This window comes from Mustela nigripes, chromosome 16 (assembly GCF_022355385.1).
Source record: "Mustela nigripes isolate SB6536 chromosome 16, MUSNIG.SB6536, whole genome shotgun sequence".
Taxonomy (NCBI): Eukaryota; Metazoa; Chordata; class Mammalia; order Carnivora; family Mustelidae; genus Mustela; species Mustela nigripes.
The window spans coordinates 43,682,170-43,707,955 of NC_081572.1; the positions used below are offsets into that span (position 1 = coordinate 43,682,170).

General features: G+C 51.0%; 1 protein-coding gene across 3 annotated transcripts in view; it reads left to right on the forward strand.

Moving 5' to 3' along the window:
- The window catches only part of ABR (ABR activator of RhoGEF and GTPase), a 177,270-nt gene that overhangs the window by 61,244 nt on the left and 90,240 nt on the right, over nt 1-25,786 (forward strand). For all 3 annotated transcript variants that reach the window (XM_059380544.1, XM_059380547.1, XM_059380545.1), the window contains exon 2: nt 20,974-21,158. In XM_059380544.1, coding sequence (XP_059236527.1) covers nt 20,974-21,158 — 185 coding nt within the window. The remainder of the gene's footprint in view (nt 1-20,973; nt 21,159-25,786) is intronic.

A 25,786-nucleotide genomic window follows, 5' to 3' on the forward strand; every position in this document is an offset into this window, starting at 1 on the left:
GCATAGAATCCCATTCTGTGAATAAGCTACAACTTATTTAGTAGTAATAATGGTACTCCTATGTTTTTGGACAAAATCCGTAGCAGGAAAATCATTTTACACTGCAACACAGCACACACACACACACACAAACTATATATATATACACACACACACACACACACACACACACACACACACACGTATACCTGAAACAAGCTTCACGAAGAAATACCTACTCTTAGTCTGTGACATGCTCATTTTTAATCCATTCCAAAAGGTGACCTGCCAAACTGATTGCATCCTGCAATGATGGGTCAATTAGCAGTGGTTTAGAGTGCCCCCTCGTATGTCTGGCTTGATGGCCCTGGGGGTCTGTGCCCAGCAAATTAGTTGACCATACGTGGATGTGTTCATGTCTGACATCTCAAATCTACTCCATGGATCTGTAGATGTGGCAAGCCACCTGTAGCTCTGAGCGTTTACCATCTCTGTTCATCTGGTCTCACGGCTCCGCTGTTCTTGCCAAGGCTGTCTGCGCATGCACCCACTGGCATGGGAACACTGTGCCATCTGTCATGACTGCTGGCATCTCCCCGCTCCTACGGGGCAGCTTCTACCCGTGGCCTCGCCCTTGTAGCACATCTCCTGGGCCGTGGCCTGAGAGACCAGATCCCGGGAATGTTAGACAAGTGTGCACTGTAGCATTATGGTTTTAGTCTGGCAGCAAGAGAGAGGGTAGTGTCTGGGACCAGACTGTCTGGGTTCCAAGCTTGACCACTCAGCAGCTATGTGACCTTGGATAATATATGTGACCTCTCTGTGCCTCATTTTCCTTATTTGGAAGATGGGGGTATTAGTAGTACCTACCTCATGGGGTGGTATGAGGATAAAGTGAATTAATTGTTTGCATCTCTTATTATTGCTTCTGAGGCCAATTGTGTGTCAGGGTCCGATATATAATTCTTGGCTAATATCTCTGGACACAATGGCTATGTTGGGAAGAGGTCAAGACACTCAGTTAAAAGAAATCAGAGGTCAGGACGCCTGGGTGTCTCAGTCATTAAGCATCTGCCATCGGCTCAGGTCATGATTCTCGGGTCCTGGGATCGAGCCCCACATTGGGTTCCCTGCTCAGCGGGGAGCCTGCTTCTTCCTCTGTCTGCCACTCCCCGTGCTTGTGCATGAGCACTCTCTCTGACAAATAAATAAAATCTTTAAAAAAGAAAAGAAGCTAGAGCTGGATGGAAGGCCTGGTTCTGGACCAGGCTGCCTGTATTCATATCCCAGCTCCACCACTGACTAGTCCTATAGCCATGAGAAAGTTATTTAGCCTTCCCGGCCTGAGGAAACGAAGGCACAGAGAGGTTAGGTAACTAGCTCAAGAGCGTACGGCTAATAAGTGGTGGAGCCAAGATTCAAACCTCAGGGCCGTCTCCTCTCCTGAACAAGTACATGATACTGAGTGTCATCAGAAGTGATTCCTTCTAAGTGGGAGCCAGAGAGAGCTGTTGGGGGGACGTGCTGCTGAACCGGGTTTGAATCTCTCATTTAGGCAAGCAAGTGGGGAAGGAGACGTGCAGAGGCACTGACGCAAGAATCAGTGCTGAGTTTGGGAATGTCCGGGGGCAGTCCGAGGTACTAGAGGTGTTAAGTGCAAGGTGAAGGGTGGGACCAGTGCTGTGGCTCAGGAAGCCAGCAGACTGGGCCACAGAGGCCCGGAAGGCTGTGCTAGTAGCGGGACTCCTGACAGTACTAAGTATCATGCCAGGAGCTCTCAGACTGTTGGCCTCATTGTGAGAATTAAGGGACTTACTAAGGCACCAGACACAGTATGTTCTTCCTGTCCACTGGATGGAAGCTTCATGAAGGCAGAGGCTGAGTCTGCTTTTCCTCCATGTTGCATCCCCATCCACAGGCACAGTGCCTGGCGCATAGTAGGTACACATCAGATGTCCGTCAATGAAATGGAGGAGAGCTGCCTCTCATTGGAGAAATGTCTCATTGGATCCTTTGCTTATTTTTAATTGGGTTATGTGTCTTCTTGTTGAGCTGTGAGATTTCTTTACATATTCTAGCCGCAAGTCCCTTATCAGGTATATGATTTGCAGATATTTTCTCCCATTTTAATGGGTTGTCGTTTCACTATCTTGATACTGTCCTTTGAACCACAAAAGCTTTTGATTTGGATGGCATTCAGTTTATCTGCATTTTCTTTTCATGCTTTTGTTGTCCTTCACCCAATCCAAGGTCATGAGCTTTAACCCTTATGTTCTAAGAGGTTTATAGTTTCAGCGCTTACATGTAAAGTCTTCAGTCCACTTGGAGTTAATTTTTGTATATGCAGTAAAGTATGAATTAAGGGCCCACATTCATTCTTTTGTAGGCAGATACCAGTTGTCTTACCACCATTTGTTGAAAAACTGTCAAATGGTCTTGGCATGCTCGTTGCAAATTAGTTGACCATACGTGGATGTGTTCATGTCTGACATCTCAAATCTACTCCATGGATCTGTAGATGTGGCAAGCCACCTGTAGCTCTGAGCGTTTACCATCTCTGTTCATCTGGTCTCAGTCGTCCTGAGGCTCCTGCAGGACACATTACCAGGACATCCTCTGAACACCCTCTCCCAGGTGGCCCCTGGACTTAAGCACTGCCCACATCTGTCACGGTGGCCACTGGGAGGGCCCAGTGTGACCGGCCCCTGGAAGCCCATGGGTGCTGTGGAAGCGTGCTTTCCCTCCCTCTCCCTGCATGCGGGCACATTTCCCAGTGTGGGGTGAGAGGTCCCAGAGCAGGGCCTGTTTGTGCCAAAGCCCAGCTTCTGATTGGGTGGATGGCCTTGGTGTGGGCCAGGTAGGAGGGACCGTAGGGCGGGAAGTGGCTCTTGGGAAGGAGAAGGGAGTGAAGCCTGCAGGAGGGAAGCATTCCTGGCACTAGAGGCATCTTCACCAGGACAACAGCCTTGGGAGGGAGAACCCGGCATCCATGGGTAGGCACTGGGAGGCTAGAAAGGGCCATTAGTGTTGCCAATCTCTGGTCCTAACATGGCTTCCTTCCCTGTTTCTTGAGAGAGAGAGAGAGAGTGTGTAGGAATGGGAATGTGTGACTTGATCCCTCTCCTTTCCAAGTTCTTATTCCATGAGGCTGGGGGACCTGGGTGCTTGAAGAGGTCAGGTGGCTCTTGGCCAGAATGTCCTCTGTGTAGGGTTGTTGCCTCACACTGACTCCAGCCAGTGAATGAGACTTTTGTGGAGTGGGATCAGGAGCTGGGAGACTGAGGATTGGTGGTATCATGGGGACATGTTGGCTGCGGGGGAGTTCCAGGCTTAGGGGTACTTTTGTGCAACACAGGCAGAGAACACAATGGAGCAGGGAACTGTAAAGCATCACTTGTTGAATTCTGTGTTGCTGGGTTGCCTGTGGGCTGAGGAAAGTGGGGGGCGGGGGTGCTTTTCCTGGTGGGGTGCTGGCTCAGAAGGCAGGGAAGGGGCTGCATGGCGGTGGAGAGGCCCTTGGTGCTGTCTGTCGCCCCTCCTCCAGATCTCCTAAGGCCTTAGAGATGAACCTTCTAGAACTGGCAGCCACTGAGATGACACCGTATTTGTTAGGCGTTAGGTATACGAGAGGGGACTCTATGGCTTGCTTCAGGGCCCAGCTCCCTTATTTCCATCCCTTGGACAGAACTGGGGGAAGAACAGAGTTTTCTGTAGGGCATGTGCCACCTCCTTCCTCTGTGTTTGTCCGCCCCCCCCCCCCCCCCCCCCCCCGCCAACTCTCCCACCTCCAAGTGGGAACAGAGCTGGGTGAGCCCAGGCGTAGTTGCTCACTGCCTGAGAATTGCATCAGCCCCGCCTGGCAGGCTGGAGCGGGAGCCTGTTGCTATGGTGACCACGAGGCTTCAAACCAGTGCGGAGGACAAGTTAGTTGCTGGGTGTGGTTTTCTTGCCTTGCAATGCCTTCATGTGACAGGCACCGTCCATGGGTCTGTACTTCTCTTCCACGGGGAGATGTGTCATCATCGGCCTAGGTGGCCAGGATGGGGCAGCTGCTCCAAAAGCCGTGACCAGGTCTGGTGTGTGTGACCAGAAGATGCCAGCAGCTCCCTTAGCCCTTCTGCCTCATTCTGGAAACATTGGGTGATTTGAGCAAGTAAACCAGCTTCTGGGGGAGGGAAGGGATCCAGGATGTAACCTGTTGCCGAGTAGAGAGGGCAGCTTTGTATCCCAGACAATAAAATCCAACCAGGCTGTTTTGTGTTTTTTTTGTTTGTTTGTTTGTTTGTTTGTTTTGCTAAACCACCTGCTAGAGTTCATCTTGCTAACGGTCATAGATGGCTTGGCCAAACCAGCACAGTACCTTGGTTCAGAATCTCTTCTCTCAACATTTTGCCTGTAGTGGGAAGGGAGAGGAAATGTCCACATTCTAGCCACATCAAGAACCTGATCTGTGCCAGGCACTGCACTAAATATTGTCCAATTTTATCGTCCCCTTATGACTTAATCTAGTAGGTCATGCTGTCCCCATTTTTGCAGAGGGCGGTCTCAGGGACCCAGAGAGTTTCAGGTGACTTGCCCAAAGAGTTAAATCTCGGTCTTTGAGCTTCGTGTCCAGTGCTCTTTTAGGTTCCAGAACCCGCTAGAATCAGGAGTTTTTAGGATGTCTAGTAATGACACACACGGTCCATCTCTTGTTGGGGAAACCGCGGCAGTCTCTCCACAGAGAAAACCATCTGTTCTGTGTGGAGCATGGTTGAATGGAGCTGTTTCTGGCTTCTGAACAGGACGAATGAGAGATGCGGGTGTTGCCTGTGGACAGAGAAGAACCCAGGAAGCATTGAGGTCATACCAGGGAAGGGCACTAACAAAGCCCAGACTGGGTTCATTAACGGGACTTGGGATTTCTGACTGGGACCCTGTAGGGGTAAAGACTGATTGTCAGATGAATTCTCAGCAGAGAGGGGTCTGGTGACCTGGTCCGACAGTGGGAGGAAAGGCTCCAGACTGCACTTCTGAGCTTCTGCGTGTTGATGGCTACGGCCTGTACATTTGCGGGAGCCCAGGAAGAGCTGTACCAGTGAGCACGAGGGCCCCTTCTTTCTTCCCTTTCTGCCTTTGTGGTTCCCAGGAGGCTGTGTGCTCTGCCCCCACTCATGTAGTGCTCTGGAACATTGCTGCTGCACACCGTGCACCTGGATTGCTTGTCTGATCCTGTTGAAGGGTCCTGGCCCCCAGGAATGAGCTTGGATCTAGGGCTGAGTGTGGACAGTGGTCCCAGGAGGAGCAGGCAGTGACCTCTAAGTGTCTTTCCAAGGGCCAGGTTTTGGGGGATAAATAATAATATCACCAATAATAACCACCCTAACATTACCTACTTCATGCCAGGCACTGTTCTTAGGCCTTTACTTGAGCTAACTAATTCATTTAACTGTCAGAGAGCTCTGTGAAATAGTGGTATTATTATTATCGTCATTATTTATAAAGGACACTCAAGCACAGAGAGGTTAAGCAAGTTGCCCAAGGTCACACAGCTAACAACTGAGATTTGAATTTAGATAGTGTAACTCCAGAGTCAGTGCTATAAAAGCACTATGGCCTACTATGCCCTTTCCTGGCTCCCACAGGAAGCCTCCAGACCCTATAACCCCTTCTCTTAACCTCAATTCAGAATCTTGCTCTCATTCTCCTAGGAGACTGAGATGTGTCCACTTGCCTGCCTGGAGGTCCTGTGTATGAGATGTGGCCTCTGACAGCAACCAAGCTCTGGTGTTTGTGGGTATTGTGCCCCTTCTCTCCTCTCAGGCTCACATGCCCAGATGTGGAAGGGACATTTCCAGGAGCACTCCTGGGATCAGAGGTAACTGACCTTGATTGTTGCTGCTCTGGCCCTGTCCCACCAGTCTGCCTGCACTCAGACGATCCAGTGTGAACACCTGGGACGACCTGGCCGGCCCTGTGGGCCCTGGCACCTGTCTCTCTTGGCTTGTCCTCTCTGGCCTGTGGTCTGCAGACACATTTGTTATGAGAGCCAAGTTGAATCATCTCTTTTTCCTTTCCCTCCCCAATCTCGTGTCAGCCTCTGGGCCATGTCTGGTCTTGAGCTTGATTCTCAGAGGAGACTTCCTTACTGCGGAAGGTAAGGCTGGCATCTCTCGAAGCCAGGTGGGAGGATGGAACCCTGTGGATTTGAGTGAAGGACTTGGGAGGTGGCAGAGGGGTGGGGGCAGAGCCAGGGGAAGTGGTGACCTGGGGAGGAGTTGCATTTCCAGCTGTGACCCTGGGTCATTCTGTGTGTTCTCTAGGTCATCACTAGGGTCCGCTGAACACTGTAATGGGTGCCCAGGTGCTGCCTGATGGGAGAGGGAGTATTGAATTGGAGCCGACAGATGTCTAGGGCAAAGCCAGGCTTGTCTGGTGCCAGGAAGTTGGCAGCAAAACAGAGATGAACTGTGGACGTGGAACCTAACTGTGTAACTCCAAAAGTGACTCCAAAGCCTTCTTTGAAAATTAAGTGGACTCCAGGCCTAGTTTAGTCCCCATGCCCCCTGCTAATCCTCACCAAAGAGTTTCTGTCTCCAGTTCTGCTCCTTCTGCTCCTTCCTGTCTGCTTTTTTAAAAGTATGTTTTATTCTATTTTTAAGTTGTGACAAAATACATAAAACAAAATTTACCATCGTAATCATTTTTAAGTATGCGGCTCAGAGGCTTTAAGTACGCTTGCACTGCTGTGCCGCCATCCCTGCCATCCATCCCCAGAACACTCGTCATCTTGCAAAACCGAAACTCTGTGCCCTTTAAACACCAACTCCCCCTTCTCCCCCACCCAGCCCCTGACAACCACCTGTCCACTTCCTGCCTCTGTGAATTTGACTATGCTAAGTATCTCATATAAGTGGACTCATACAGTATTTGTCTTTTTGTGGCTGGCTTATTCCACTCAGCATCATGGCCTCAAGATTCATTCATGTTGTTTCTTCAACCTTTTGACTCTGGGTATTGCCTTGTCTCCTTTTGGGCTCACTTCACACATCAGCAGTAGGCCATCCTTGGGGCTTGCTTGGTCAGGGATGGGCTCGCTGACTTGGTCCTGGGAGAGTGGGTGGGTCACCCATTCCGTGGGAAGGCTTGGCCCTCTGGTGCTGGCTTCTACTATTGATGCTCCCAGAACCAACCCACTTGCCTGAAGCCATTCCAGATTTCCTTCCCCTCTGCCCTACATAGAGGGTGCTGGGTTCCTGGTTCTCTTCTGAATAGGAGAAGGGTGGCCGTGGTTCACCATGAGCCTGGCATAGGTTGTGTCATGGGAAAGGGATTGTTGGGCACTGGGACGTGCATATGGAGCTTCTTTGAGACTGGGGCCAGCCGGCCAACCTTATATGGAGTAGTAGTTGGAGGTCTTACTAGGGTCGGCAGGTTATACAGCAGACCCAACCCGGTCCCTGGAATCTCCACGACTTAACACAAGCGCCGTTCACTGCTTGCTCACACCAGAGCCTCGCTGGTCAGAAGGGGCCTCTGCTGCATGTGGTCGCCCAGAGACCCAGCAGACAGAGGCTGCCCCGTCTGAACCTGTGGCCTCCAAGGTCACTGCGGCAGGAGGAGGGGAATGGAGGATTTTGCATGATGGGTGACCAGAGCAGAGAGTCAGAAGGCAGCAGGGCCTTGATGGGGATATGTGTCTGTACCTGTGTGTGCATGTTTGTGCCTATGCGTGCCTCTGTGTGTGTGGGCAAAGAGCAGAAACAAGCTGGCTGGCCGAACTGCAGTGCCCTTCCCTTGCTCAGCCCTCACCTGGCTTGGTAGAGCTCCAGAGGAAGGGTGATTTGGTGGGTCAGAAAGAGGCCATTGACCTCGGGAGGTCCTCTCATCTCCTCTCAGTGGATGATCACAGGAAGCTGGAACAGGAAAACCACCAATGCTCTGGACCTGAGGGGGCAGACAGAAAGGGGCATGAATTTTGAGGCACCCTCAAAATAATAGAACAAGAATAGAATGATTTTTAAGGTTGAGGGAAGGTCTGTGGAGAGCCAGCAGCTTGAGCTGAATGCCAGCGAGTGTGGCCTCCTGGCAGCCGTGGACAGAGATGTGGGGTGTTTGTGTGGAGGTACGTGTGAAGGCGTGCATGCGTGTGCAAGCTGGGAATATCTCGGCTGACATCTGCAGAGAAGGGTGGGAGCGGGGAAGCCACACGGCCCTGGGATGGAAGGGAACCTGTGGTGTGGGGGCACGCGCTCATGGATTCTGATCCCGGCCACCACCAAAGTACAAGTTTGCTCTTGGGGTCTTACTGAGCCCTCTGGACCTTATGTTATTTATCTGTCTCCTGAACTGTCCCTTCCTACTTCTCAGCACTAGATTGAGAGTCATTTAATTTTTCATAAATACGCTAGGGACTCATGAAACCATATATGGGACAGGGGTCTCTGAGGAGGCCATTCCAAGCGGGTGATAAGTGGGACTCGATTTGAAAGTCATTGTCAGTAATGGTCCTTTGATTCTCCCTCTTCACTGCCTCCTGTCCATTCCCCCTTCTGCCTTTTTGGGGCCAAGTAGCATTTGCCACCAGCATGCGGGCAGAGGGGAGGAAGAGCAGAGCCTTAGATCAGTTCAGGATCATTATTCGTCATCAATCTGTGGCAGTTCAGAGGCGAAACTAGAGACAAGTTAAAGCTGTTAACTCTAATAAGGGTTAGAATTCCTGAAGGATTTGTCTCAGGGACCGCCTGGCCCCCCCACCCCAGACCCTAAGTAATTGAATTGGTTGTTAGGGGAGGAGTTTCAGTGAATGGGATCTGCCCATTGCCGGTTACCCAGAATCTGCTTGGTGAATGCGCTCCAGACTCCTGCCACCTAGTGGAGGGAGCCGGAATAGACCAAAGGCCAAATGAATGGGTATTTGACTTTCTTTCTTTCTTTCTTTCTTTCTTTCTTTTTTAATTTATTTATTTAACAGACAGAGATCACAAGTAGGCAGAGAGGCAGGCGGAGAGAGAGCGGAGGAAGCAGGCTCCCCGCTGAGCAGAGAGCCCGACGTGGGGCTTGATCCCAGGACCCTGGGATCATGACCGGAGCCGAAGGCAGAGGCTTTAACCCACTGAGACACCCAGGCGCCCCGGAATTTGACTTTCTAGGGGAATGTTTTTTGTCTGATTGATTGAATGCTGTGTGGTTTGTGAAATACGTTTCTTGTTTGGCCTCTGATAATGCTCTTAGGAGCAGCCACATGGAATGCACAGGGCGGCCGTGTCATCCCATTTCACGAGAACATGGAGGCTCGGAAAGAAAGAGCAACTTGCTGCAAGTCCAGAAGAGCTGGGCCCAGAACCCAGATTTGTCTGACTTCTGGTCCTGGGCTTGACTCATTGTAAGCCACCGACTAGTGGTAGCAGGAATGGGGGGGATGCCCAGTCCTGCTTGGGGTCCATTCCTTTACTACATCTGGCACATAATAACGCAGGAGATGTTTGTTGAATGACTGTGGCTCATTTACACAGAGAGGTTTCCTCCATGATGGCAAAGCCATCTAACCATTCTGCACCAGCATTCCTTCCTGTATGTTCAGTGGGCATATAACTGCTTTTTCTATAGAGCAATTAGAAATTCTAGGCCCTTGTGCCTGAGACTTGGTTCAAAGTCTTCAATCTGTGGGTCAGTTTATTATTGGCCAGATAGCCCTGGATAAGACTCAGAACCTCTTGAGCCTCAGCTTTCCCCTGTGTAAAATGGGGGAGTAATATCCACGCTGACAACACCCGCGTATTGTGAGAGCTCAGCTGCAGGGTTGTTCGTACACTCTAAAACACGGTGCAGATAATAGCATTTCTCTTCGATCTCTCGGAGTCTGGACACTGCTGAAACTACCCTCTCTTCTCTGCCCAGGGCTGTCGGTGGGCCCCTGCCCCCTCACCTGCCACTGAACCCCACGACCTAGGATTCCTTTGTCCCAGGCTTTGGGACCCTGGCTTCTCCAGGTGGGCCCTGTTTCTGCCTCCCTCCCCCAGGAAGTCTGGAGGTAGAGGGTCTGATTGAATCTCTGTGGTAACCAGAGAGGCCCAGCTGCACCCCCACGGGGACAGGGAGTCTGTTCCTAGCAGCGAGGCCAAGCCAGAACCGAGTGCTCCAACTCCAACTCTCCTGAGGCACCTCCAGGAACCAGCTGTCCTATCACCTCTGCCCTTCACTGGGTTAGTGACTTCTGTGAAGTGTGAGGAGCCTACGCTGTGGTCCAGGTGGCTGCTGCGGGCTATGAGTGAATGGGACAGGGCCTGCCCCTTCAGCCTATGCCAGATGTACAATCCCTTTATGCCTTCCTCCTCCTCCTCTTCCCAGGTAGACCTCCCAGTCCTTCATGACTTAATTCAAACCCCACCTCTTGCAAGTACCCTTTCCTATCCTTCTCATGCCACGTGGCTGATGGCTTCCCAGGGCTGTTTCAGAGTTCGGTTTCTTTCGGTACAGGGTCCTTGTCTTAATCGGGTGGTTCTCAGCCTTACAATATGTTAGAATCACCTGGGGAGCTTATGACAGCCCTGATGCCCAGCCTCCCGCCCCCCCACCCCCAATTTAGTATAGATCTCTGGAGCAGGAGCCAGATAGTAGCTTCCAAACTTTCCAGGGGATGCCAGTGTGCAGGGAAGTTTGGAACTGGTGTCTTAAAGTTGAAGATTTGAACTGTTCAGATGGCCTGTGAGGCCTTGCTCGAAGCCGACCTTCCAGAAATAGGCTGTTGGAGGAAAAATTGGGCCAGCCCATGGGAGCCTAGCCCGGGGTCTGTTTCCATAGCCCTCGTTCTGTTTTTTGTTTTTTGGGCAAGGACTAGGAGATGGCTGAGGGCACTCACCACATAGGAAGAGGACCAAGGTGGTAAGGACAGTTACTGTTTATTTAGCATTTGTGCTGGGCCCAGTGCCTCACAGTAATATATCTTCTCATTGGGACCCTATGGAAAACTCATGAGGTATAGACATTATGAGTTTTTCCTGTTTATAGGTGAGGAAACCGAGGCTCTGGAAGATTAAGTAGCTTGCCTAAGATCACATGGCTGTTAAGCAGTAATACTGGGATTATAACCAGAATCTGACTCAAAGCACAGTCCCTGGACCACTGTACTATCCCGGCTCCCCAGCCTCCCTCCTGTCGGCTTTGAACAGGGGCTACAGAGAAGGAGGCGTCTGCAAAGAGGTTGGTACAGGGGCACCTCACCTTAGTGCCATGCTACCACCGAGGGACTCCCGGGGGTATCTCCTGGATCCACTGGGGTCACGGGGCCCTGAAGGTGTCCAGCGCGCTTTCCTCCTCCCTCAGCTGACCTCTCCGGATGCCTGTTCTCTCCAGACACTGTCCGAGTTCTTTAAGCTAATTAAGTTATTCAATGTCGGCTTACAACCAGCTTGTGACATGGGCATTGTTATCCCCGTTGTTACCTCAAAGATGAGGAATGAAACACAGTCCTTCTGGTTCTGTGGCAGCCCCTGTCTGGCATGGGCAAGAAGACCCTAGACTACGCATTGGCCGTGGGGTCTGCGATTCCCCCACATTGGAGGGGAGGCCGAGTTTCATAGCCGTGAGTGCCTGAGAATGTGGGGAAGACCCACAGCTTAGCTGGAAGAGCAATCTGGGGGAGTTAGAGGATCTTGGGGGGGAAGTGAGCAGATCTGTGCATCTCTTGGGGAGGGGCTCACACACTGTGTCTAACAGGGTCCCTGCAGGCCTCAGCCCAGCACCTGGCATCTGAGGGAGGTCGGAGCAGGGAGCAGAATCATTTTCTGGGAGTTAGTGACCCGACGCCATCCATGCAAGAGAGCCCTGGGACCTTAGCTCCCGCCCCGCCAGTCTGTCCTGGGCAGTGGCCCAAACAGGACGCAGTTCTTAACCCCATTCTTTGCAGCTCTGTTTCCCTCACTGGGAGCAGCTTCTTCCTTCTCTCCCTGTCTTGCTTCCCATCAAGGGACGCTCAGGCCCTCCTCCAAATGGATCTCTTCCCTCACCAGAGTTTGGCATCCATTTTTTCTTCCGCTTGTGGGCCCACAGGTTCTTCGAGTGGCCAAGAAGAGGTTGGAAAGATCCCCCCAAACTGCCCTCAGCCTCTATTTTGGAGGTTGGATGTGACTGTGTCCATCATAAGTGCTGGGCAGCTTCAGGGGAAGGTTGTAAACAGCTAGATGCCTGTGTGCCTTCAGCTGGCAGGGCAACCCTTCCTCCCTGCCTGCACCAACCAGAGCTTGGGATGGTAGAAATGAAGGCTGGTCATTTGGGTTTGAACCTACCCCCAACAGGCTAGCTCTCCACCTTGCCCCAAAAGGAACATGTCTGAGGTCTCTGCGGTCTGTCGCCAGTTGGCTTCCGTCCTGCCATCTGGCCCAGGCTCTGTTACATGTTTGGAATAGGTAACCCTATATTCACATGTGTTCCCAATCTAGATGACTCCTAGGAGCTCTAGGAGGTAAGGTGGGGGGGGGTGTCCCAAGATTCTGTCTGCCTTGTAATGCAAGACAGGAACACAGGCATCGGGCAGAATTATGTAAAGTTAGCGATATATGGCAATTATATGTCTGGCAAGACCCCACGTTAGGGAATGGTCCCACTGGGTCCTGCCTAACTCTCAGCTTGGTTCACGAGGCCCTTGGTGTGCTGGTCTGTGCTCACTTCTCCCGTATTTTCTGCCTCCCCACCCTCTTGCTCACTCAGTGTTCTAGCCGTGCTAGGCTATTTATAGTCCCCTTGAGGGGCCCTGCTGTTTTACATTTTGTGCCTTTGCCAAGCCTCTTCCCGTTGCCTAGAACTCTGCTCCTATCCCCATCCACCTGGCAAGCACCCACGCATCCTTCAAGATTCAATTAATAATATTAATAATAGCCACTAAGATTGATAGGGTGCTTACTACGTGCTAAGTGCTTCGTGTGCGTTATTCCAGATAATCCTCAAAGCAGCCCCGGGCACTTGGCCCCTTCGTCATCCTCTTTCACATTCACTGGGTTAACCAATATCTGTTCAGAGGTGGCTGCCCTGCCAGGCACTCTTCGGAGCACAGAGAGATTAGGGACAGAGCCTGCATTGGAGCCTTAGCTGAGGGACCTCAGGGTCTCGCTCGGAGCCACAGTAATAAACCATCTCCCTGTGAGTACCATCCAACCCTTCCGGCCCGTCCCTCTCAGACACTGTTGCCTCCTCCCTCCTTTCTGCTTCACTTGTGAGGTCCTTCTGTCATGGCACCGAGGATATCCTCTTGCCCACCAGACAACCTTCCTCTGCTGGGCTGTGAGGGTGTCACTCAGGAATGTGTTTATTATAAGCAGCAGAAAACCCAACATTTAAGGGCTTATATTTTTCCCCTCAATAAAAAATGAGATGGGCTCTTCCTGTTGCAGGTCAGTCGCTTTTCAGCATCAAGGGAACGTTCGTGTTCTTTCTTGGTCGTTTCCTCAGGCAGCAGTACGGCTGCTATAGCTCCAGTCATCACACTTGAGTTCAGGGCAAGAAGTCCCTTTTTTTTTTTTTTTAAAGATTTTATTTATTTATTTATTTGACAGAGAGAGATCACAAGTAGGCAGAGAGGCAGGCAGAGAGAGAGAGGAGGAAGCAGGCTCCCTGCTGAGCAGAGAGCCCGATGAGGGACTCGATCCCAGGACTCTGAGATCATGACCTGAGCCGAAGGCAGCGGCTTAACCCACTGAGCCACCCAGGCGCCCCAAGAAGTCCCTTTTTAATCATCAGAGCAGGGGCCTTGCCAGAGGCTCCATCATGCTGTTCTTGGGGCTCATAGGCCAGTGGCTACTCCTATTTGTGAGAGTCAAAAAAAGTGAGCATCTTGCCTGGGACTGGGTCCTTTGTCCCCTCAAATAAAACCAGGGTAGGTAGGGAGGGATGAAGGAAAGATCAATGTTGGGTAGGAGACAAGCAGTATGTGCCAGCATCCTAGAGAGCAGCGATCATGTATTAATTTCTCCCAAAATCTTAGAACCTGATTGCTTTATGATTATTTTTGTGCTGCTGCCTTGCATTTATTCTGTGCACATACACTTTTATTTTTTCAAACATAGTATCATACTGTACACACTATTACTTCCTTTTTCAGTTCATGATATACACCATCCATATAATTTGGGTTTTTTTTTAAAGATTTTATTTATTTGACAGACAGAGATCACAAGTAGGCAGAAAGGCAGGCAGGAGAGGGGGAGGGGAAGCAGGCTTCCCGCTGGGCAAAGAGCCCCATGTGGGGCTTGATCCCAGGACCATGAGATCATGACCTGAGCTGAAGGCAGAGGCTGTAACCCACTGAGCCACCCAGGCGCCCTGACCATCCATATAGTTTTAATGGCTACATAGTAGTCCATCTTGGAGAAATACTATACTTTACTCAATGAATTCTGTATAATCATTCAGTTTGCTTTTAATATTTCATAATCATAGATAGCCCTGTGATTAATAACCTTGTAGCCTTATTTTTTAGATGCACTTCTTTTCTGTTAAGATTCAATTTATTTATTTGAGGGAGAGACAGCACAGAGGGAGAGTAAGAGGGAGAAGCAGACTCCCTGCTGAGCAGGGAGCCCAACACACGGCTTGATCCCAGAACCCTGAGATCATGACCTGAGCTGAAGGCAGATGCTTAACCGACTGAGCCACCCAGGTGCCCCTAGGTACATTTCTAATTATTTCTTAGGACATAGTCTTGTCTTATGCTGGGTTAAAAGCTGTGCAAACTATTAAAGCTTTCAAAACCAGTTACCAAACTGACTTCAGACAAGTTGTGTCATACCCTCCAAGAGGTGGGTTTTTTGTTTTTGTTTTTTTTTTTTTAATTTGTCAGAGAGACAGCAAGCGAGAGCGAGCACTGGCAGACAGAGAGGCAGGCAGAGTCAGAGGGAGAAGCAGGCTCCCTGCAGAGCAAGGAGCCCGATGTGGGACTCGATCCCAGGACGCTGGGATCATGACCTGAGCCGAAGGCAGCTGTTTAACCAACTGAGCCACCCAGGCGTCCCGGGTTTTGTTTTTTTTTAAGGTTTTATTTTAAGTAATCTCTACACCCAACATGGGGCTCAAACTCACAATCCTGAGTTCAAGAATTGCATGTTCTACTGACTGAGCCAGCTGGGTCTCCCCATAGCCTCCAAGAGTTTCTGAGGTTGCCTGTTCCCTGACAACTTTGAGTATTTTTTTTTTTAAACCTTGCAGATTTGGTAGAAGAAATTCCATATATATATATATATGTATGTATATATATATATATATATATATATGTATGTATATATATACATACATATATATGTGTATATATATATATATATTCTCTTTGATTACATTTTAAATGGATATATACATTGAGCATTTGTAGTTCCCCATTTAATTTTCTCTTCACTTTTCTGACATTTAGAAAGTTAAAGTATTCATCTTTTTCTAATTTTGCAGACGTTTGCAAAAGTTTTATGTATTCAGGAGATGAGGAATTTCCTGGGAGAAGGGGGCAGCAGAGATGGATTCAAAGGCTAAATAGGATTTCATAGGGTGGACAAGGGGTGAGGAGGGTGTTCTAGATCTAGGAACAGCATGTGCAAAGGTTCAGAGGGGGAAAACAGTGTCACGTGTCTGGGGACTGTATTAATTTCACAGGGGTGCCAAAAAAAAAAGTTACCACAAATTTAGTGGCTTAAAACAACAGAAATTTATTTTCTTCCAGTCTGGAGACCAGAATTCCAAATCAAGGTGTTGGCAAGGCAGTGTTCCTTACTGAGATTATAGGGAGAGAATTCTTGCTTGCTTCTTCCAGTCTCTTCCAATCTCTTTTCATAGGGCCTTCTGTGCATCTGTGTCATCTCTCCTTCTGTCTCCCATAAGGATACATCGTCAGACTTAGGATGCAGTCAGTTATCTTCAAGTTAATGACATCTGCAAATACCCTCTTTCCAAATAAGGTCACATAAGGGACTGAGGTTAAGACCTGAATGTTTGTATCTATATTTGGGGGCTACTATAGAACCCACTGCAGGGACCTGGAAGATGTCTGATATTACTCAGCAGCAGAGGATGACCCTGTAAAGGTAGATTCAGCTGTTGACCATAAAGGGACTTGAGTTGTCGTGTTTGGAATTTACCCTTGAAGTGAATGGGGAACTGTTGAATTTCTAACAGGGGAGAAACGCAGTCAGATTTTCAGTCTGGCTCATGGGGAGTTAGTGTTGGATTCGTCCTTGTAAGAGCTGGTGAAAATGGGGGAGAAGTTGGGGAGTGGAGAATAGCTCATGATGTAGAAGATGAAGACCAGGAAGAAGACGGGATCCAAAATGACTCCTGGGTTTCCTACTTGAGCAATCTAGCATATTAACTTCATATTAGCATATTAACTTCAATCTAGCATATTAACTTCAGTTCCTGCAGGTGTCCAGGAACCAATCAGAGAGATGGGTCTACGGCTTAGACCTCTCCCTGGCACGTAAATAAAATTTGGGAGAGGGAGCAAAGCAGGGGTGACAGAAGCTTGGAGAGCACCAATTTTTTCCCCATCATTTTATTACAAAAATTTTCAAACATACATAAATGCGTAAAGAATTGTACAGCGAGGGGTACCCGACTGGCTCAGTCAGTAGAGCATGTGACTCTTAATCTCAGGGTTGTGAGTTCCTGAGTTCATGACATGGAGTTGGGTGTGGAGCCTACTTTAAATTAAAAAAAAAAGAAAAAAGAATTTTACAGTGGATACCCATGTACCCACCATCTAAAGTCTATAATTATCTGTATTTTTTGGATGTTTTCTGTTTTCTACACTTGCTTTATTGTACATCTCTCCGTTTCTTTGAGCATCATCAACCCATCTTGTTTTTTAGGTGTTTCAGATAGTAGCACACTTGACTTCAACACTTAAGCATGAATATCATTAACCAGAATTCAGTGTTTAGTAAAATGCACAAATCCTAAGTATATTTCACAAAGGTGATGAATGCATCCACCTATGCACCCCAAATCTCTCTTCAAGGTACAGAACATTTCTTTCTTTTTTTTTTTTTTTTTTTTTTTTTTAAGATTTATTTATTTATTAGAGAGAGAGAGTGCACACGCAAGAGGGGGAGAGACGGAGAGGGAGAGGGTCCCGGAGCAGGCTCCCCGGTGAGCACAGAGCCCGACACAGGGCTCGATCCCATGACTCTGAGATCATGGCCTGAGCTGAAATCAAGAGTCAGATGTTTAACCAACTGAGCCATCCAGGCATCCCAGGATATAGAACATTTCTATCACTCAGAAAGTTCCCTGTGCCCCTTACAGTCAACTGCTGTCTCTATCCCAACCCCAGAGGTAACCATTGTTTTCCTTTCTTTCTTTTTTTTTTTTTTTTTAAGATTTTATATATTTATTTGACAGAGAGTGAACACAAGCAGGGAGAGCAGGAGCAGCAGGCTGAGGGAGAGGAAGAAGCAGGCTTGCCGCCATGCAGGGAGCCCAATGCAGGGCTCCATCCTAGAACCCTGGGATCATGACCTGGGCTGAAGGCAGAAGCTTAATGACTGAGCCACCCTGGTGTCCCCCTTTTTTTTATTGTCGACCATAGGGTAGTTTGGTCTGTTCTAGAACTTAACGTAAATGGAGCCATACAGGATATGCTCCTTGGTGTCTGACTTCTTTGACTTGGCACAATGCCTGTAAGAGTTATTTCTGTTGTTGCGTGTATCCGTTGTTTATCCCTTTTTATTGGTGAGCAGTATTCTGTTGTAAGGATGCTTAAAGAATACCTATTTTTAAGGGGTGGGGATAGACTTAGAGACCAAGGAGACTTAGAAGGAACAGGGAAGGCAGTGGGAAAAGCACCTAGGAAGAATGTCAAGGAAAATCATCTGAATCAGTTACAATTAAGTTTGAGTACCTATAACATAAAAGCTAAATAACAGAAGCTTAAATCATCTGAGCATTTTTCTCTCTCATGTAAAAGAAGTCTGAGGGCGCCTGGGTGGCTCAGTTTGTTAAACATCTGCCTTTGGCTCAGGTCATGATCCTGGGGTCCTGAGATGGAGTCCTGTGGCAGGCTCCCTGCTTAGTGGAGAGTCTGCTTCTCCCTCTCCCTCTGCTCTTCCACCCCTCCCCCACTCATACACAAGAGTGTGTGCGTGCTCTCTCTGTGAAATAAATAAAATCTAATAAAAAAGAAGAAGAAGAAGTCTGGTGGTAGACAGGCCTGGAGTGGTATGGCATTTCATTGTGCCATCACCAGCCTGGGTTCCTAGCTTTCTGCTCGGCTAGCTTCAGTGAAGGCGTCTATCCTCAATGTCACCTCATGGTTTAACATGGCTGCTGGAGCTCCAGCCATCCCATCTGTTTTCCAAACCTTGGCAACAGAAGGAGGAACCATGGGGGGGCAGGGCGAGGAGTGGCATGCTTTCCAGCTAAACCAATCATTTTTAGCAGCCTTCCTTCAAGTTTCATACATATCCACTTAACATCTCATTGGCTGGAACTTAATCATGTGGCCCACACCATTAGGGAAAGTGGTCTTTTAGTTAGCCACTGGGCACAGTGCCACTCAAATATAATGATATTTCTGTTACTAGAAGGGGAAACGGATATTGGCTGTTAGCAGCCTCCCCTGCCCTCTCTGAGGCTTGGTGGCCAAGCCTTTGTATCCACAGCTTCTCATAAACTGAAGCCTGTGTTCAGTAGATTTCCATCCTCCTGAGTCCCCAGGACACCTTCTTTCTCTGAGGGTTGGTTTCTCTGTCTTTTCTGTACCTTTTCCTGGTGAGCGCCCTCCTGGGTCTCTGACGGACTTCCTGGGCTGTCAGCGTTTGACAGGTGGTGGAACAAAAGAGAAAGTGTTTGAGAACATTTGCAAAGAGCTCTATATGTGCACTTTCCTCCGCTCCTGGGACTCCCCCACGGATGTGGCCGGCACCCCTACCTCCTGGTCTTTGGTCTGCCTCTCCAGATCAGGAGAGCTGTGGAAGTTGACTTCTCTGGAAGTTAGAAACTCAAAGGGAAAAGGGTGGCATTTGGAGACATAACCTGGGTTCAGAACCTTTCTGGGCAGATCTTCCTGAGACTCACTGATAAACTGGGGATAGTAGCAACAGCCTTCCAGATGTAGCTGTGGGAGGTGCAGGCCCATGGCTGGCCCTCTGATGAGGAGGAATTGGAGCTTACCCAGATCTGGGCCAATGACCTCTGGGAATATAGGTCAGTGTACAGGAGAGTCAGCATGGCCCGCTGGAATCTGAGCTTTTGGCCAGCTCAGGGTTCACTGTACCGCACACCCCTGGCCTTGACTCCAGGCACTCACAGGGCAGCCTGGAGCCCCCTGGAGGAGAGATGGAGGTTAACAGGATGTCTCATTCCCTCCTTGTGTTTCTCGAAGTGAGGAGATCTCACCAGACAGTGCCCTCCCTTCTCTGACAATGCCAGACTTGGGCCGACTGGATGCTGTGGCTTCTTCGCCTTTGCTCTGCCCCCCTCAGAAATAGCAGAGTTGACTCACCCCCTACCAGCCTCATGCATAGTCCCTGCGTTCTCCAGCCAGCGGGCCCTATCTCCGTGTACGTGGCTTACACACATTTCCGTGGCTGGATCCTGTGGTTCTTCACATGCATGCCTGTTCTGGGGGAAAAAAATAATAGCTTACATCCTCTGACAGCTTAATGGGCCGTCAGCACGGGGACTGGAGAGAAAGTCAGAGGGAGCAGGTGCAGCAAGCCTGGGGGAAGCTATTGGCTGCCAAAGGGCCAGATTGGACTGAGTACAGCCATGGCCAGACGCCCTGGTGACCTGTTGACACCATTCTCGGGCTGCTCGCTGCCCAGGGGCTGGTATGTTGTGACAGAAGGGGAAGAGCCAGGGCCCCGTGGAGAATTTGGCTCAAACCTGAGACCTGAGCGGGACAGTGCATTCCTCCGCTCACTCATTCCCTCCACACACGTTTCCCAAGATCCTGCCGCACGTGGTCCTATGGGTTCTGGGCACACACAGTGATGACCGAGACAGCCAGATCCTGCCCCAGGGGCACAGAGACGACTGGGCAAGAGCAACCGAGCCGCTAGAAGTCCATGTTGCTGTCATTTTGAGCAGAGATGCCAGGGAAGACATCCAGGAAGAAGCACCGTCTGAGCAGATGATGGGACGAGGCCCAGACAGGGTGAGGGGCAGCGAGAGGGTCACTCATGCCGCTGCAGGAGAGACCCCTATGGTGGAGCTTGGGGGGCCTTTCTGCGGGGCTGTGCCCCCGTGGGCCCGGCCTGCCGTCCCCGGGAGGGGCATTCGTGCGTGGGCTCCGCAGCCTGGTCGGGTAAACGGCAGCTCGACTTCCCTGCAGCCTTTTCTTCCCTCTTCTCCAAAGGGAGCCTCCATTGAAATTATAGAAATAAGTGCCAGCTTTTGAGTCTGCCATTAAACCACATCCCTGCCAGGCCTCAGAGCCACCTTCTCGCCCACACTCGGCCAGCCCTGGGCTCCGTCTCGTGCCAGGGCCTTGTTCGGAGGAGGGAAGGCTCCCCGGGGGCAGTGCCTCAGCCCTCCACCCCGAAAGCTGCTCTGCGCCCCATGCCAGGGATCGGCTCGGTGTACGAATGGTACCCAAGGAGGAGGGGCTCAGGAAGTGACATCGCTCGGCCCGCCCAACCTCCTTAGTCCCTATAAAAAGCAAAATGGTGACTCAGAGAGGAGAGTTGGAAGCATCCTGCCTCCTGCTCCCACTGTGAATTTTTAGACTTGGAACGAGGCAGGAGGCAAAGGAAACAGCGGCTCGAAATCCGCGGCTGACATGCTATTAAGCAGGTGGCAACAGTAGAGCCGCTCCTCCCCGACTCCCAACAGCCCTGGAGCTGCAGCCGAGGGGCCTGCTGGCGCTCCCCAGCCCCTCACGAGGCCCGGGCCCCCCGCGCAGCCCCCGCCTGGGTCAGGCTGTGCATGCTGCGGCGGGGGGCATGGCAGCCGGGGGTCGCCGTCGGCGCCCACTGCGCTACCAGTCCCTGGCGGCCCTCGTGGAGGACTCTCAGTGGCCTTTCTTGTTCCTTGTCTCAGACTTCAGCTACGGGGCCGACGACTACGACGGAGAGGGGAATGAGGAGCAGAAGGGGCCCCCGGAGGGCTCGGAGACCATGCCGTACATCGACGAGTCGCCCACCATGTCACCCCAGCTCAGTGCCCGTGGCCAGGGCGGCGGGGATGGCATCTCCCCCACCCCACCTGAGGGGCTGGCACCTGGGGTAGGTACACCTGCTTTTCCTTTGGGGTTGGAGAAGATGGGGGAGTTCTAGGGGAGGGGGCCTGCCTGGGGGTCACGGGCCAGGGTCTGCTTGGGATGCCACTGGTGGGGAGCAGGGCTGGGGAAACGTGGACCTGGATGTTCTTGGTGCTCTCGTCTTCTCATTTCGGTCCTGGGCCCCTTGCAGAGTAGGCTCCCCGCCCCCACCCCCACCTGCTGCTCTCTCTGCCACCCCTGCCTCTTCTACCAGCCATCTGCTTCCCTGGATACCCTCACTTCCTCTCTCAGCTTTCTTTTCCAGCCCCTCTCGAGCAGGATGGGGTCTGGGGGAGGGAACCAGCTCTTCTCTCCGGCCCGGAGCCGGGCAGGGGCTGCACACGTGACCCGTGGGCTGTAGACGTCCAGATGCCGGCTCAGCAAAGCAAGGCTGGTCTCTGTGCTCTCTGCAGGGTGGAGTGAGCTGCTCAGGCAGCGTTCCCCGAAGATCAAGGGCCCTATTCTGCCCACCTCTGGAAGGGAATGAGCCCTAATGGTGTCCCCCTCTCCTCTTGTCGACTGACGGGAGCTCTGCTCCAAAGAGAAGCATTTTATAAGGAATATTAAGTACGTGCTTTGAGACAGGCTAGGAGGTTTGCAATCCTTGTAATTAATGCTGCTTCTGGCTGCAGGGCCCGGCTCTGTCTGCACCCAGCTTGTACAGGGTCATCTAAGCGAGCGAGACAGAGGGGTTCCTGGGGACTGTTTTTCTGGAGTTGGGGAGCATCAAAGCCATTCCTCCATGTGGGGGTGGGGGTGGGGCTTGGAGGGCCCCGTCCTGCTCAGTAGAGGGCTTATCCAGGTATGTTTTGGGAAGGGGGCCCTTTCTTCCATCCTTCCTGAGGAGCAGTCACTGAGGTATCAGGGAGTACTTGTTCCCATCCTAAAGGGCCCAACAAGCCCCACTCCAGCAGGGGACCTGCTGGGACTCTACCATTTCTGGAGAGCCCCCTGCTTCTTTCCCTCCCAGCCTCCTTGGCCACCCTCCGCCCCTCCACAGAGCTCTCACCCCCTCTTCGCACACTGGGGTGGCTGTTATAGCCTTTGGCAACAAGGGCCTTGGCAACCAGCTTCCCACTTAGGGGAAGCCACATTGTTGCCATGGCAACAGAGGCCGAGGCTGAGCTTAGTGGCTGCCAGGCAGTGCAAGTTTGGAAAGATGGTGGGGGCAGGTGGGAGGTGGAGGGGCTGGGTGAGGTTCAGGACCCCCACAGCCGGCATTCTGGGCTGTTGTCCTGTCATCCCTAAGGAAGGTGAGAGACCACCATCTTGAACAGGCAGGGGAGGGTTTTTCTACTGATAAAGGAAGGAGTATTCTGGGACCTGAACTCAGGCCAGCCAGGGGAAACAAGGAGAAAACCCTTGCTTCCCATCTCTGCCTTCTGGTCTCTGACCTAATAGAGCTTAGAGGACCCCTGGAGGACTCAGCTGTTATCCGCACAAGGAGCAGGTGCAGGAAGATTCATGGGAGGACCCAACCCAGGGCCAGGAATGCTGGCTGAGGGCTGAGAGCTGAGAACGTGTAGCTAAGTAGAGCTGCTCGCTGGCAAGAAAAGTGCCTTTGCCGTCTTCTTCTCCCCTCTCTGCCTTCCTCCTTGCTCCCTGTCCCGGCTCCTTCCCTCACCACATGACCGCCTTGCTTGTGCGCTTGCCCGTCCATTTTTAGATTCCTTGGTCAAAGGTACTGTTGGGTGCTTTCTCCAGTGAAACAGGTACAGCAGGGGACCCACCCCATCCCACCTCCCTGCCTGGAGCTCCGAAGCTTTGGGGCAGTGCCTTTTTTCCACTTTGTGGCTGCTCATTTTGCTAGGTGGCTCAGGAGGGAATAACATGGTTTGAGAACTTTGAAGTCCAGAGATGCTACAGTGACAGCTGATGAAAGGGCTTGGGGCTTGGGAACCCCAGAGTTGAGTTTTTACACCATTGGCTAGAAGACATGCTGAGGGTGGGGAGCATTTATCCAACCTGGGGATCCTGATGAAGATTGCAGCCTGGTGCACCCCCTGCCTGCAGGCCTTCCCTCCTAGAGTTAGTTTGCATTCCCCAACCTTTCTGCTGGATCACTGGCTCCACCTAGTGGACTCCACAATTATTGCTGTTTACATTGGGGTGCAGGAGAGAGTGGACACACCCCTTCCTGAGTACTTGGGGGTTGTTTTGGTTGAAAAGAAAAAAACAAAAACAAAACAAAACAAAAAGAAAACCAAGATTTCTGCTGCTTGGCTCTGTTCATTTGGCCAGGCAGGGCCCCTCCCTGCCAGGCTTCTGTTGGGGCATTAGGAACCAAGGGGACTTTTGGACTAAATCAGACAATTGTTCTAGATATTCAGATGTCTGGCCTCTGGCAGCTGGGCATTTCGTACCCAAACATGACATGCAGCCAGCTTGTTCCGGGAAGCCTAAGGTTAGGTCTTTGTATTTGGTCAGGGTACTCCAAATAGGATCTGTGTCTAGATCTAGATCTGTAGAGAGATTTACCATAAGGAATTGGTGCACGTCGTTATGGAGGCTGGGAAGTCCCAAGACCTGCCATCAGCAAGCTGGACACACAGGAATGATGTATAGTTAGTTCTAGGTTGAGCCTAAAGCCCTGAGAACAGCAGAGCCCAGTGGTGTGAGTTGCACCCTGAAGCTAGCAGGCTCAAAATCCCAGAAGATCCGGTGTTTCAGGCTGCGTCAGAAGCCTGGAAGAGACTCATGTCTCATCAGCTCAACTGGTAGGACGAGTTCCCTCTTATTCAGCCTTTTTGTTCTATTTGGGTCTTCAGTGGATTAGATGAGGCCCACCGCCCACATTAGGGAGAGCAATCTGCTTTACCCAGATTCAGATGTTAATTTCACTCAGAAACGCTCTCACCAACACACGCAGAATAATTTTGACCAAATGTCTGGGTACCCATGGCCCAGGCAGCTTGACACATGAAAGGAACATGAGCTTTGACTAGATGAACACCTGCTACTCTCTAGCTGTAGGATCTGGAAAAGTGACATAACCCCTCTGAGCCTCACTTTCCTCAGCTTTATTTCTTTTTATTTTATTTTAAGATTTTATTCATTTGAGAGAGAGAACAGAGGGTGGAGCAGAGGGAGAGAGAATCTCAAGCAGATTCCATGCTAAGCATGGAGCCCCATGTGGGGCTCGATCTCATGAGCCTGGGATCATAACCTGAGCCGAAATCAAAAGTTGGACGCTTAACTGACTGAGCCACCGGGGGGCCTCCTTGCTACTCTCTTTAAGTAGGACCAACTCCCCGAAGGGGTGGTGAGAGGAGGGACTGGGATGATTCAGGTAAAGCCCACAGCATTGGATCAGACTCATCCTGATGCTCTGTCCTTTGTGACTGGGACCTATAAGACTTTTCTCGCCAGCTTTTGGAGCCAAGACCATTGCAAGGACCTAGGCTCATGGCATTTGCTAGACAACAACTGAGTCTGCCTTTTGCAACCTCCTTTCTGAGGTTGGATCAGTCCTGCCAGGTGTGGGAGCCCAGATGAAGCCAGGTCCCTGTAGTGCTGGCAGGACAGACCCATACTCCTCCCTCCCTGCCATACCCCTACAGCCTTGCCCTGCTGCTCCTATAGTAGATATGCCCTCGCTGAGCAGAGCTCCTTAGTAGGGCCAGGGCCCCCTACCAGTGCTGGCTCTATTCAGCTGAGAGTCCTGTGCCTGATTCCATCTTGGGAAGGAAGGGCAGGGACTCTTGATCTCAGCTAAGAAGTGGGGGCCCGCTTTCCTCTGCTAGGACCAGGGTCTTACAGAAAAGCTTGCTCCCCCCAAGCCATAGACTCCTCCATCACCCCTCTTGGGAGACGCCCTAAAAAGCAGAAGCAAGGCAGAGATCTGGGTGTTGTCTCAGTGCTAGAGCACTTACCAGCTGTGCACCCCAAGGGATGTCACTTTCCCTGTCTGGGCTCCAGTGTACTGATCTGTAAAGGAAAGATAATGAGAATTTCCTCCTTCCTGACCTCACGCAGCTGTTGGGAGGTTTCCATGCAATGGGGTTAGGCAGAGTGCTGTGCAGTCATGAAGTCTGTACATTTGTGGCTGGGACTGCTCAGTGTCAGACTCATTCTGTAGTTCCTAGGGTACCCAGAGGCGGTTTGAATAAAAGGCTGAATTGAGGGGCTCAGACTTTATCTAGCAGGAGAATCCAAAGTAAGGGTGGCAGAGTGTTGAAGGGATCACCCTTCTTCTTCTGGCCTCCACAACACTGCCCCCCCTCCCCCGCTCCCAGCGCTTGGACTTGCCATGAGCCTGGTTTCTCCAGGAGCGCCTGCTAGGGCTTTCTTTTGCTTAGATGATGTGCTGGCCAGCCTTCCACCCTCAGGGCTGTAGGCTGGTTGCTTCTGCCAGGAGGGCCTCCAGACCCCTCCCGTCCTGCAAAGAGAATGCACAAAAACACTAAATGCAGGTGCTGTTAAAGTACTTTATAAACACTTGCTTGCTTCACCCTCACCATGACCCTGTGGGGAAGGCACCACCATTGCCCTGTGTTAAGCTACGGAAACTGGGGTGCAGAGAGGTACCACCTACCACCTACCACCTACGGAAACTGGGGTGCAGAGAGGTACCACCTACCACCTACCACCTAC